This window comes from Grammomys surdaster, unplaced genomic scaffold (genome assembly GCF_004785775.1).
Source record: "Grammomys surdaster isolate TR1022 unplaced genomic scaffold, NIH_TR_1.0 136, whole genome shotgun sequence".
NCBI lineage: Eukaryota > Metazoa > Chordata > Mammalia > Rodentia > Muridae > Grammomys > Grammomys surdaster.
Genome location: NW_021604594.1, coordinates 1,369,314 through 1,383,600, shown reverse-complemented (window position 1 = coordinate 1,383,600; position 14,287 = coordinate 1,369,314). Strand labels below are relative to the sequence as shown.

The following is a 14,287-nucleotide window of genomic DNA, read 5'->3' as shown; positions in this document are numbered from 1 at the left end:
AAAAAAAAAAAAAAAAAAAAAAAAAGGAAAGGCAAGAAAAATTGGTTTTGTTTGTTTTTGAGGCAGTGTCACCTGTTGTCTAGGTTGGCCTTAAGTTTTGCTTTGTAGCTGAAGAAGAGGACCTTGGATTCATGATCCTCCTGCCTCCACATCCCAAGTCCCCGTCTTAAAAAAAAAAAAAAACTTTACAGAAAGGAGCATAAGGCCTAGATGACTTTTAATGCAATATTATAAATTAGGAATGAGCCATTTCTGAGAATAGTAAAACTGGAAAATTTCTAATGTTCTACGAAGCTTGATATATGTCAAGTTACGAAATCAATAAGTAGACCAAGATGAATTCATTGCAGGCTGGACTAACATTGAGAATTTATAAGGAGGACTTTTTACATGAATAAAGAAGGAAAAAAAAAAGCAAGACCATCTTATGTAGCTGCAGAAAAAAACTGTGATCTGATGAGGCATTGAGGATTTATTTAAGAGGCAGTCATGACTGTGAACAAATCCAAGTTTAAATTGAATCCAAGCCTGCTTGTTAACTAGTCCATGTGTGATGGGTAGAAGCTCATTCGTTGTTGATGACCTTTTAGTTCTTATGAAGGTTTTGGAAAAATAAATAAGAAGTGGTGAATTTTGTGACTCTTTAAGAATCATTAGTGCAACAAAATTTTGTAGTAGCAAAAACAAACTGGGAAACCACAAGTAATCTTCGAAGTAATCTTTTGAAGTAATCTTTTGAAGTAATCTCTAGGCTGTGTGTATGTTTTTACAGACACAGGACAAAGGGAGGTTGGTGGTCTAGAAAAGAGTGGAATCTCGTCTGTAAGGTTCAGATGTCATCTTTATCATCTTCTACAGGATTCAGATCTTTATCCCATTCTTTGGTTACTGGAGGTGAGAGATCCACCAGGTTTTCTGATGGATTCCAATAGTTTCAGCTAGCAATGGCAAAAGTAAGTCAGATGCAGAGATTTATAGCTAAGAGTTATTAAAAAGGATTAATAATATTCTATAACAACTCTGGTTCATTATCTGAAATATTACATCTGGGCACAGCTGGCAGAGCTCAACTCTTAGCAGAGTATTAAATACATATGGTTTCTTCAGAGAGCTTTGGTTCACAAGTATCGCACTTCGTAGGTTTTTGTGTTTGTTTTGGTGAGTCAGATGTTACATTATAAAACTAAACCTGATAAATAGTTCTTACTGCACAATGCTGTGAGTTTTACTTTATGCATACTACAGTTTTTCAGATGTTAGAATTGAAGGTTCTGTGATGAATTCAGGTGCTTTTGTGGTTTTCCTGGCTGTGGATTTCTCCGAATAGTTCAGGTCAATGCCGCCTTTAACCTGAAGCTCTTTTGTTTCAGGATGAATCTGAATTTAGAGACAAGCTCACTCCCATCACCATTTTTATGGAGTATCGGTTGGACCAGAAAACGGCTGCTGATGCCACAGGCTTGCAGCCCATCCTGAACCAGTTCACTCCTGCCAATGTCAGTCGGCAGGTAATACAAGCCCCAAGTTATTTCTTACCTCGTCCTTTGATCTTTTGTTAAGGCTTTACAGTTTGTGTTCTTAAGTATCATAAGGGATTGTTTTTACAGTGTTGGTGGGTGTTTAATTAAGAAATCAGAGGGGGAAAGAATCAGAATATTTAGGTCTGAGATCTTTATACATATCCAGTAGTTATATGCATTGAAAGACTGGACCACATTTTATATACAGATAATAGTAAAATGATCTATGGAAAATAACAAAAGACCAGTTTATTTACATGCAATTTTTAGTACTTACATCTTGGGTGTACATTTTGTGATACACACACACACACACACACACACACACAGTTTATGTATATATTGTATATAAATAATTGCCAAGTTCAGTCCTGGAAACCAGATTGGGGGTGGTGGGGGAATAAAAGACAGACATATATGTACTGAAAAGCTGGGGTCAGGTGGGTTATGTGCACACTGATGGAGTAGTACCAACTATCACACAGCATCTGGGAACCTTAGTGTGTTTATTGTGTACAACTCAGGGGAAAGGGTTAGCTAGTCTTGTAGGCGGTCTCTGTGGGTGAGGAGTCTCAGCATGTAGATATCTGGGAGGAAGAAGGTGCAATCGCTAGGTTTTGCACACTCTGTCAATATTTGCACTGAGACCAGAGGAAAGCGTTACCAGTTCTGAGCCTGCACTGTATGGGGAATTTGCCATTCCTATGGGTCTGATGCATCAGTCTTTCACACTGCTTTGCACACATCAGACAGTATGCTTTCACTCAGGACTTCATCTGCTCGTGACACATCCACTCAGAGCTCCGGGCTCACCACGAGTAATGCTTTTCATAAGGCAACACAGACTTTCATACAGCTTGGTAATTTTACAAAACCCTTTGCACAATATCTCTCTTTAAATACTGTTTTCTGTATCTTCCTTGAATTTCACTACATGTCCACAGGGCTTGGTCTCTCAGTTCATTAGCATAAACTTGGTTGTCAGTTCGTCTTTGACTTCCTTTGTAAGATCGCACGAGCAGTGTTTATTTCTGGGGGTATAATTCGAGAAGTGTGCTATGACAAAGTAAAAGGCAAATTGAAGTATTTTTAAAAGTTTATATGTAGTTTATGTATTTTAACAAACATTATATTTTGTTTTGTGCCTTGATAATTTAGTGTATCTGCCATTTTTTTTTACCATCCACTAGCAAAGGACTTGTGAATATAGCTCTGTGTTCAGAGTTGTTATTGGGGATGGATGGATGCTGTACCGATTAATTAATTAATTAGCTAATTAATTAATGCTATATCTGAGCTTCTTAGTATGTGTGCTTCAATGTAGTACTTTCTTTAGAACTTTTTACCTGTTCCATATTGTATGGGTTTTGATGTATGGGCTATGACTATTTTTTCTTTGTAGTTTTAAAATTACTTTAGAAATCTTTATCATTATTGTTACTATTTTTTTTTGAGATAAGCTCTCACTAAAATAGCAACAAATAAGACCTTGTCTTTACTTTCTTTTTTTTTCTTTATGTTTTTGTTCCTTCTATGTATTCTATCAACATCTCTTTTCTTGCATTGTTTCTCTTTTGAGGGTATTCCTACATGTTCCTCATGGCACATTTCCTTGGCCAGAGCCAGAAAAAGCAAGTTTAGATTTTTTTTTTTTGCTGTTTTCTTCTGGTTTAATTAACTAGCTAATTGATTGATTGATTTTTATTTGTTTTGTCTTTTTTTTTTAAAGCTTCTTTCCTAATATTTTGTACATGCTGGACTCATTTTGGCCATTTTTTCCCTCCTTAATGTTTGCAGCCAGTTTCTGTGATAGCAGCAGAGACCAGTGTCTTAACCAGGAGCTCTGTTCATCTTGTCACTGCTCATATAGGTTAGCCATGAGCACATTTAAAAGGATCCCTCGTTTCTTGTATTAGACTTTATTCCAAAATGCTAACAGCTAATTTGAGAAATACAAAGTTCTAAGTAATTATATTTCACTCTATTTTTTTCTCTTATTCTTGATTAACCACACTGACATGTTTAGAGATTAGTTTCCAGGATCCATATCAAAAATAATAAAATGTTTTTCTTTAAGGCTCATATTCTACTCGACTGTGGCGAAGACAATGTCTGCAAACCTAAACTGGAAGTTTCTGTAGATAGGTAAGTTTCACTCTAAATGGTACATATAAAAAAGGTAAGAAATTTAAATGGAAAAACACTTTTCTATTCAAGATGCTAATGTTTATAAGGAGAATTATAAGCATACGTACATATACATTCACAATTTTCTTCACAATAAAGCAATTAATACAGTGGTTAAAAAATACCCAGTGTATTTTGACTAGGGGCCTGGCCTGGCAGGTTTTGACCGTCAGCTTTGGTTGTGCCATGAGTCCTACTAATTGCCTAGATACACTTCATTGTGGACAAGCTCTGAGCTGAGGACTGTCCTTACCACTTGACAAGACTGTTGTGAGAATTGTGGCAGAAGAATTATTCATCTTTTTAGCAAGGCCATCAAGGAATTAGAAGTACATGCACAGATGTAATGTGACTTTGGCAGTATGTGTACACAGCCGTGGTCTATGACAGCCATCACCGTTCTGTCACACAGTGTGGAACACTGGAGTTGTACCCAGTACGCTGTTTTCTGTCTTCTGTTGAGCTATGGAGAACCGTTGACCTATCCCTAGACAGTGAAGACTGTCAGCCACGTGACTTATCTCCTGTTTCTCTGACACGCTCCCTTCCCATGGAGTCTCTTTTCACTGTTGGATTTGAATTAACTTCCAGTGATCAGAAGAAGATCTATATTGGGGACGACAACCCTCTGACGCTGACTGTGAAGGCGCAGAATCAAGGGGAAGGAGCCTACGAAGCCGAGCTCATCGTGTCCATCCCACCGCAGGCTGACTTCATCGGGGTTGTCCGAAACAACGAGGTAAGCAAGCTGTCTCTTTGAGAATCACAGCGCACTCCCAGCTCTTATTAACATTAATGAGGTAGTCTGTATTTAGTGAAGGCCAAGCTTAGCCATTCTAAGACTAACTTGCTAGACAGTAGAGTGAGTATCTTACATAATCCCTTTCAGCCCTCATGCTTCGCATAATATATTATTGTAGAATTATTAGGTTTGCCAGCCACGCATCTGAAAAATAAGGTCAGCTAGATATATTCTCTAAGGCTGCCAATCACATTGCTAGTCAGATGCACTGCGACCAGAATCTAAGTCCTCCATGGGTCTGCCCAACACTTTTACATTTAACATGCAGCAGTGGTTCACAGCTCTGACTTCTTTCTCTATTTACTCAAATAGATTTGTTTGCTTCATAAAAAGAGGAATTAAAATACCTATAGGATATTGGGTAGGGACTTTGTAGTTTCCACTTAAGTCCACTATTAATTTTCTTTTTACATCTCAACTCCTCTCTTGTTTTCTTTCTTGTCTATCAAAGGCCTTAGCAAGACTGTCCTGCGCATTTAAGACAGAAAACCAAACCCGGCAGGTGGTGTGCGACCTTGGAAACCCGATGAAGGCTGGAACTCAAGTAAGGCATTTTAATTTTAAGTCAATGGATTGTTTTCCTCTATAAATAGACTACTATGGTATTTTCCCGTCTAGGTTTGTTTATAGTAACTTCAAACTACGTTGGGCTTTCTTTTGTTATTGCTGTTTGTTTTTGAGTGCCAGGACCTTGCACATGCTTGGAAAATGCCCTACTGCTGAGCTACGTACTTAGTTGTGTTTTGTTTGCTTGTGTTTTAAACATAGGATCTTCATATGTAAGCTCAGCATAGCCACAAACTCAAGTTCTTCCTGCCTTTGTCCCTAAGTGCTGCATTACAAGGCTGCTGTGTACACCACAGCAGCTCTAGGTCGTGTCTTTATTTTATATACTTTTTTATTTAAAAATTTTATTTATTTATTTATTTATTTATTTATTTATTTTGTGTGTGTGTGTGTGCGAGCGCACGCGCCTGTGCATTATGGCTACATATGCATGTAGGTGACCACATGCTATGGGGCAGTCAGAGGACGACTTTTGGAAGTTGATTCTCTCCTTCCACCATGTAAGACCTGGGAACTGAACTCAGGTCATCCGGTCAGATAACAAGTGCCTTTACCCATGGAGCCATGTCACTTGCCCTCAAAGTAGTATCATTAAACTAGTTTTGATTTAGAGTTTAATAATTAGTAGAGCTCTGTTTGCTTTAACTAGGATTCTAAAATTATAGGTGGGGCTGTATGCACTTCCATAAACTTCTCTTCACAGCGCCTTAAATAGTAAGCAGAAAATAGACAAGAACACAATTTACACTGAGGCCTAAAATGATCATTTTAGTGTTTGTGCCAGGGTGTCTGTGGAGCCTTAAAACCCATGCTGGCAAACACAAAGGCCTGTCACTGTTAAATAAGCTGTGTTATTTTATTAACTTGAAGTCTATTTTCTAGGAAACTTAGTTGGATCAGGCTCCCCTTCTGATGGGGAGCACAGAGCTTTAGAGCATGAAGTCAGGCTCCCAAGGAGGCTCTTCCCAAGCCCTCTAGAAAGGAAACAGTATTGTTATTACTGATATTGAGGAAAACATGGCTGTCCATGTGATGATTTCCAAGTCGATTCATGGTGAGGCACCCAATGTTAGTTATGTGCACATTGTTGCCATGGCCTAAACACTGCATGCTTCTTAAGTGTGCTTCTGCAGGCAGCCATTATTCTGGATAGACATTTCCTAGAGACAAGCATTGTGTTTTCTCTTCCCTGGTTTTCTAGCTTATGGTTCCTTTAGTTCCTGGCTTTCCTTTTCTCTCTGTCTCTCTGTCTCTGTCTCTCTGTCTTTGTCTCTCTGTCTCTGTTTCTCTCTCTGTCTCGCTTTCTCTCTCCCCCCCCCCCCCCCTTTTCGGTTTTCAAGACAGCGTTTTTCTGTGTGCCCTGACTGTCCTGGAACTTGCTTTGTAGACCAGATCTGTTGGTCTCTGTCTCCCGAGGGCTGGGCCTAAAGGTGTGTGCTGCCATGTCTGGCAGTTCCTGGCTTTTCTAAGTGGCCAACTCCAGACTTTGTAATGTGAGTGAATTCTCACAGAGGTGTTTATTTTGCATGCAGTTATGTGAACCCGAAGAAGCCTGCTATCTTATACATGTAGTTCAGTTGTTTTCTTTAAAATCAGTTTTCTGACTTGGGGCTTAGGTTGTCCTGAGGGAAGGGAACTAAGAGAGGGAGATTCTGCTTCCTGTTTGACTTCTTTAACTCTGTACTCTTAAAAACCCTCCAGTGTCGGGCTGGAGAGATGGCTCAGGGAATAAGATGATTCTTCCAGAGGTCCTGAGTTAAATTCCCAGCAACCACAAGGTGGCTCACAACCATCTGTAATGGGATCTGATATTCTCTTCTGGTGTGTCTGAAGATAGCTACAGTGTAGTCATATAAATAAATAAACCTTAAAACAAAACAAAACAAAACAAAACACCTCCCAGTGTTTCCTGTCTAGGTTCCTAACTCAAGTCAGTTGTCAGCTTCCTCTATCAAGTCTTATACTCAATTTTGGAGTGTTTTCACTGGAACAACAAACATTATAACTTTTAGAAAGACAGTTAATATCGTAGGGAGGTATGGTTATAATTGATAATTGTGGCTATTATTGATAATTATTGATAATTATTATTAATTATGTTGCTAATTATAGCCTCCATTATGACTTCAGTGGAAAATCAGATGTAATTATTTTGTTCAGTTTTACAATAAACTCATGAAAGTGTATTTTAGAGCCCACTTCTTTATTTGGATGACAAGTTTGACATTTCTAATTTAAAGAAGACACTGACTGCATTGTTATCTCTTCCCCTCTCAGCTGCTCGCTGGCCTTCGTTTCAGTGTGCACCAGCAATCAGAGATGGATACGTCTGTGAAGTTTGACTTGAAAATCCAGAGGTATGAAAACACTCCATTAGGATAAAATAACCATTTTTTTTTCTTGTAAATATATTACATACCACTCTTTAAGGATGGAATAATGTAGATTAAGCCTGCATTATAGGATTTTTCACAAATTTATTTATTTATTTATTTATTTATTTATTTATTTATTTATTTTTGGTTTTTTCGAGACATGGTTTCTCTGTATAGTCCTGGCTGTCCTGGAACTCACTCTGTAGACCCGGCTGGCCTCGAACTCAGAAATCCACCTGCCTCTGCCTCCCAAGTGCTGGGATTAAAGGCATGCGCCACCACCGCCCGGCTTATTTTTTAATATTTTTAGTACATTGGTATTTTGCCTGCATGTATATCTGTGTGAAGGTGTCGGATCCTCTGGAACAGGAGCTACAGACAGTTGGGAGTTGCCATGTGTAACTCCATGTGGATGCTGAGAATGGAATCCCAAGTCTTTAGAAGATCAGTCAGTGCTGTTAACCCCTGAGCCACCTCTCCATCCCCGAATTATAGAATTCTTAAATTGGTATTTAGTCATACAAATAATTTTACTGTAAATTTGAGTTTATGAAACAAAACTAAACATTAAAAAACAAAACTTTCTTCATCTTTGAATTAATTGGTTGATAAGTAGGGCTTCAGCCGAATTAATGGTAATTAAAATAATTGGTTGATTGGTAGGGCTTCAGTTTCTATTCTGCTTTGAATTGTTTAGTTTTAGTTCCCTGAGTTTTCCCTTTCATAGCTTTGATCATAAACATGCCCATTTCAGTCCCAAACATGTTTCTTTTCTTTTCCTTCACTTTTCAGCTCTAATTCTTTTGACAATGTAAGCCCAGTTGTATCTTACAAGGTTGACCTTGCTGTTTTGGCTGCTGTGGAGATAAGAGGGTAAGTGTGCATCTCAAGCTGAGTATTCTCATTGTTGTGCTTGCTTCTGCACTGTGGCTGCTGGACTCTGACTTCCTTCGGGCAGTCACCCAGCTGTGTAGATATAAGGCCCTGAATGTGCTTCAGAGTCCCTAGTATCTATCTGGTGCTCTTTTGAAAAGGCATGGTAATAGAAATCTTAAAGTATGTTGATTGAACCTTCACAGCAATTGCTTACTGGTTCATCTGTTGCATGCTGATTTAACAACAGTGGCTTTTATGTATATATTTATTCGTAAGCTTTTCCTTTAAGGCTTCTCAAAATTAGCTCTAATTTTATTCAGTTGAATGTAGAATATTTAGGAAAATGAACTGACTGTGCTGTTCGATATTCATGATAGGTTTTCTTTGGTCATTGTTTAGAGTTTCAAGTCCAGATCATATCTTTCTTCCAATTCCAAATTGGGAGTACAAGGAAAACCCTGAGACTGAAGAGGACGTTGGGCCTGTTGTTCAGCACATCTATGAGGTTTGCAGTCATCGGACCTAATAGGAAGCTAGTGAAGGGATCAACGGGGAGAGAGTCTATATTTCTTTTAAAACCAATCCTATATAATTTTTACTTGGAGTTTGCATAGCGTAACATGTACCAGAAGTACTATTTGTAAGTTCATTTTATAGACAAATATCTTTGTGTTTAAAGAACACAAAATCAACTCTGAGTAAAAGAAAAAAAAAGTTCTGTGTGTGCTCCATGACATTTTAAAGTTCTGACTAAAAATTGGAAATGTCTATAATTAGGAAAAATTTTATTGTTTCTACAAAGGCTATTAAGTCAGGATTCAGTAACTCTTTAACAGTTTTCATTTTCACCCTGGGAGATCTTTCTGTTGAGAGAGAAGCATTGTTTGACCTGTGTGTATCATGGTCCTGTTTGTAGTCTATCGGTAGCAACTGCTGCTGTTCAGATCCCAGTTTTTGATAGGATTTCTAGTGCTAACCTTGGGCAAGGATTGTAGAACTAATTATTGTCCAAGATGCTTACATTTTCTTTTCCTTATCAGCTGAGAAACAATGGTCCAAGCTCATTCAGCAAAGCAATCCTAAATCTCCAGTGGCCTTACAAATACAACAACAACACTTTGTTGTACATTCTTCATTACGACATTGATGGGCCAATGAACTGTACGGCAGATACAGAGATCAACCCTTTGAGAATTAAGGTAGTGTGCTTTAAGTAGACCTATGCTATCATGCCTTTTATTTTCTTTCTTCTTGAATGTATAAATGAAACATAGGAAATAAAAACAACTATGTACTCTACAAAAAGTATTTTAGTTCACAACCAGTACACTAAAAATTAGCCTGTTTATGTGATAGGTAAGAATTAATTCTATGAAATCCTTGTGAACCTTATGTTTATGAATGTTCAGTAACCCTCAGGAGATATTCTTGACCATGGCCCACTGCAATTATAAGTTTATCAAATGTATAATACTATACTTAAAGCTATTTTGTTGTCAAAATTTATGTTTTTAGAATAAGACAGACCATCTTATGTGTAACTTGATTTACAGAGTCTAGGAAAGTATCATTTTATATGATTTTATATTTTTGGTGATAGTGATCTTTGTTCTACAATATATATTTACCTAAAAACATTATATCAGTCTGGGCAAGGATGGCACATGCCTTTAATCCCAGCATTCAGAAGGCAGAAGCAGGTAGATTTCTGAATTTGAAGCCAGTCTGGTCTACAAGTTACAGGACAGCCAAGGCTATACAGTGAGACCCTATCTCAGAAAATCAACAAAACAAAAAGATTACATCATATACAGTCTAAGGAAAGTTCAGAAAACAAATAATAAGCCAGGCTTGATGGCACATGCCTGTAATCTCATAATAAGTTTGATGTTATCGGTTGTGTTCAAGGCCAATCTGGGCTATATAGTAATACTCTGTTATCAAAACCCAAAACAAATCAGACTCAAGCCTCCTAACTGACACTCACTGTAGACATGCTGTGGAACATCAGACTCTTTCAGCGGGTATCAGTTTCTTGCCAGGGATGCCGGGAGAAGAGGTGGTTAAGGAAAGCTAACATTTGTAGGGTAATTAATTAATGACGTTGATCTTTTACTTTCTGTCTTTCCTGTTCACTATTATGTGGTGAATTTTCTGTCATTCCACATTTTCATAGAGTGTATGCTAATCATATCTAAGTATTAATGTCCAAATGTCAATGTCAGATGTTTTTCTGTTATCATTTAACCACCATTTTACAGTATAATCCATGTCTCATCTTTGCAGACACCAGAAAAGAATGACACAGCGTCTGGGCAAGGAGAAAGGAATCATCTCATCACCAAGCGGGATCTTGCCCTCAGTGAGGGAGATGTTCACACTTTGGTAAGTGCCATCTTCAGTGCACAAAGAATAAGCATCTAAAAATACACGATTACAGGACACTTGACAAACAACATCTCAGCAGCACTGCTTAAAAGATCTTCAGTTCTCTTGATCTTCTTCCTAGTTACACTAATGACAGTTCTCATCTGATCCATTCCATATACTGCTTAATAAAAGCATTTTGTGTTCTGCCTGCCTCGACTGCTCTTCCAGCTGGACATTTTTGATCCCATCTTCCTCTTTGACACTTCACTGGCATTTTACAGGAGAAACACAAGAGGCCCAGTGATGAAAACGTATGAAGGGAGTAATTAGTTCAATGATTAGACTTTAATCATGTCAGGTTATTCAGCGTCTGTACTGTTTGATAGAAATGCATTGTTAGCAGTCACTATTTTTTTAAAACCCTTTTTTATTTAATTACGCTATCATTTTTCTTTGTTTGTGGCACATACATGCTGGGGTATACCTGTAAAGGTCAGAGGACAGCTTGTGGAAATGACTTCTTTGCTTCTAACACGTTGGTCTCCTGACTTGACAGTGAGAACCTTTACCTGCGAAGCCATCTTCCCATCCCATACCCACTGTTTCTATATAACTGAGTCCTGGGGTCAAAGGCTTATTGTTCAAATACTGAATTTTCTTTCCTATCACCACAACAGGGCATTATTCTCTTCTGTTTCTCCATCTGCTGCCTCTACTCCCCTCAGTCTCAGTTTTTAGATGTTTATCCCTACACTGAACTTCAGGCTCCTTAACTGGTTAGAATTTCTCTTTAACCGTAAGTTGGTCTTTTCAGATTCAATCTGGAAGATAGCCAGGGTTTTTTCATAGTTCTTTTCAGGTCCATCATAGAAAGTCCAGGCAATAGGTCAAAGACTGATGTGTTCTCTGGGGTGATGGACCCTGGTTCCAATATCCAACCCCTGAAAAGGAGTTCATTGATCATTCTCCAAAAGCAACTCCTGACAACTGATGATTCATTCGTCTAAGAACAGCATGTTCCTCTAGTGGGAAGAAATGAATAAATACTCTGTATTTTTACTCTGATGAAAAAAAAATTTCTCTTAAATGCCTATCAGAAAATAACAAATCTAAAAATACGTTGTCCAATTTTCCCAGCATTTCTTTCCACACTGATCCACATGTAGTGAATACAAACTCCATTCTCTGTCTTCATACAAATCCTTTTTGTCTCTCAGCTCCTACATCCTACATTCCAGTAAGTTCCATCCCCATCTACTTTGTAGAACACCTCATTCTAATCCTTCCAACTCCATTCTTTCACAGTGTGACCCACACCACTTTCTGTTGACTTTTACCATCCTTGGCCTCTGGCTTTATGCCTTTATCTCCTCTAGTGTCTGTTTACCACAGAACCTGTAGGGGTTCTTTCATGTGTGGGTCATTGGCAGGTCACTACAGGAGTTTCTGAGTTGACTCAGAAAAATCACAGGTGGCTGGTAAGATAGCTCAGTGGTTAGACCTCCAGCTGTTCTTCTAGAGGGCCTGAGTTTGGTCCCCTGCACCCACAGCAGGCAGCTCACAACTGTAACAACAGTTCCACAGGGACCAACACTTCTGGTTTCAGAGGACACTTGCATTCGTGTTCATACACTCCTACCTAGGTACACATAACTAAAAATAAAATATCCATAAAAATTAGGCATTGATCTATGGGTATAATAGTATGTTACCAGGACTCCTTGTACTGGTATATTCTTTTATTATTCTCTTATTATTTAGTCTTTTATTCTTTTAACAGAATAATAGTACTAGGTTTTCCCTTTGTCCCATGACCTATCTTATTTAATCTCAGGCTCTTGGCCACATTTGTAGTGTCAGATGTGGGTCTCGTCCTATGGAGTGGGCCTTAAACGTAATTTTTAAACAGCTATAGGTTACTCACATAACATTTACACCAGTCTGTCTTGTTGACAAGTCATTGTAGTAGGCCACAGGGTTTGTAGCTGGGTGATACTGATGATTACATTTTTCCACCAGTAGCATGCAGGGTACCTTTCCAGTCCCATGAAGGATAGTCAGTAGGCATGAAACTTCTAGTTAGGCACAGACTTTTCCATATTAGATGACATAAATGAGTGTTCTCAGCAATAGGACTTTACCATTAGGTTGTGGAGAACAACCAATAGCCTTGGCAATATCCTGTCATGTTGGGGGATTTCCGTGGGGCTCCTTTGTCCAGTGACTAAAGAAGATGTAACCCATCTCCAGCAGTGGGGACTTGACTTGGTGACTTACAGTAGTCTAGCTGGAGCGTTCTCTTCCCGTTATTTGATGACTCCATTTAAAGTCCCTTCAGGAAGCTGCTACAGTAATAGGTTTTCATATATCTTTTCCTCTAGTGTTAGTTGTCCTCCCTGTGTTCCCTGCTTTACCCACTCTCCCATCTTCTATTCTAGATTTCCTTTTATCACTCCATAACACCACATGCTATGTCTGCTTGTCTGAGAGATCATCTCGCTCTCCCCACCCCCGTACCTTACTAGGTACCTAACCTCTCTGTTTATTCAGATTGTAGCATATGTTTAGAAAGCTTAAAAGCTAACATCCACATATAAAAGAAAATATGAGCCAGGCAATGGTGCTGCATGCCTTTAATCTCAGCAGGCAGAGGCAGGCAGTTCCCTGAGTTTGAGGCCAGCCTGGTCTACAAACGGAGTACCAGGACTGCCAGGTTTACACAGAGAAAGCCTGTCTCAACCAAAGGGGATGGAGGGCATACAATACTTGTCTTTTTGGTTTCTCTTCTGATGGCCCACATTGAGTGAGACATAAAACAAGTCTCTTCTGAAATCTGTCATTTGCTAACTTGGTTTGACTCAGTAAAAGCAGGTACCATGCCTTTTTTTTTTTAATATTTATTCATTTATTTATTTTGTTTATATGAGCACACTGTAGCTGTCTTCAGGCACACCAGAAGAGGGCGTCAGATCCCATTACTGATGATTGTGAGCCACCATGTGGTTGCTGAGAATTGAACTCAGGACCTCCGGAAGAGCAATCAGTGTTCTTAACCTCTGAGCCATCTCTGCAGCCCCCATACCATGTCTTTTTGTGTCTGAGTTATCTCACTTAGGATTACTTCATTTTTCTAGCTCCGTTCATTTACCTTTAAGTTTCACAATTTTATTTTTTTAACAGCTGAATTATATTCCATTATGTAATTGTAGCACATTTTTATTATCCATTCACCAGTTGATAGACATCTAGGCTGTTTCCCAATTTCTGGCTATTATAGAAAGGGCAGCAACAAACACGGCTGAGCATGGATCTCTGTAGTATGACGAAGAGTCCTTTGGATATATGCCTAAGAGTGGGCTGGCTGGCTCTTGCAGTAGACCAGTTCCCAGCTTCCTTGTGTCTAGTTAACTTTTTCAGACTGAAGTTTTCCTCCTAGTGCATTCGGTAGAGACAGGGTCTCTCACTGAACCTGGAGCTCACTGATTGGCTAGACTAACTGGCTAGCAAGCCTCAGGGATTCTCCTGCTTCTTCCTTCCTAGCAGCAGGATTACTGGCATGTGTTTCTACACGTGCTTTTATTCTGTGGTGC

The 14,287-nt window shown here is 38.8% G+C and overlaps 1 protein-coding gene across 2 annotated transcripts in view; it reads left to right on the top strand.

Annotated features, from left to right (window-relative positions):
- Positions 1-14,287, top strand: part of Itgav (integrin subunit alpha V) — a 77,860-nt gene that overhangs the window by 56,418 nt on the left and 7,155 nt on the right. For both annotated transcript variants that reach the window (XM_028762897.1, XM_028762898.1), the window contains exons 18-26: positions 1,371-1,508; positions 3,598-3,665; positions 4,299-4,446; positions 4,961-5,053; positions 7,354-7,433; positions 8,244-8,324; positions 8,727-8,832; positions 9,368-9,526; positions 10,614-10,712. In XM_028762897.1, coding sequence (XP_028618730.1) covers positions 1,371-1,508; positions 3,598-3,665; positions 4,299-4,446; positions 4,961-5,053; positions 7,354-7,433; positions 8,244-8,324; positions 8,727-8,832; positions 9,368-9,526; positions 10,614-10,712 — 972 coding nt within the window. The remainder of the gene's footprint in view (positions 1-1,370; positions 1,509-3,597; positions 3,666-4,298; positions 4,447-4,960; positions 5,054-7,353; positions 7,434-8,243; positions 8,325-8,726; positions 8,833-9,367; positions 9,527-10,613; positions 10,713-14,287) is intronic.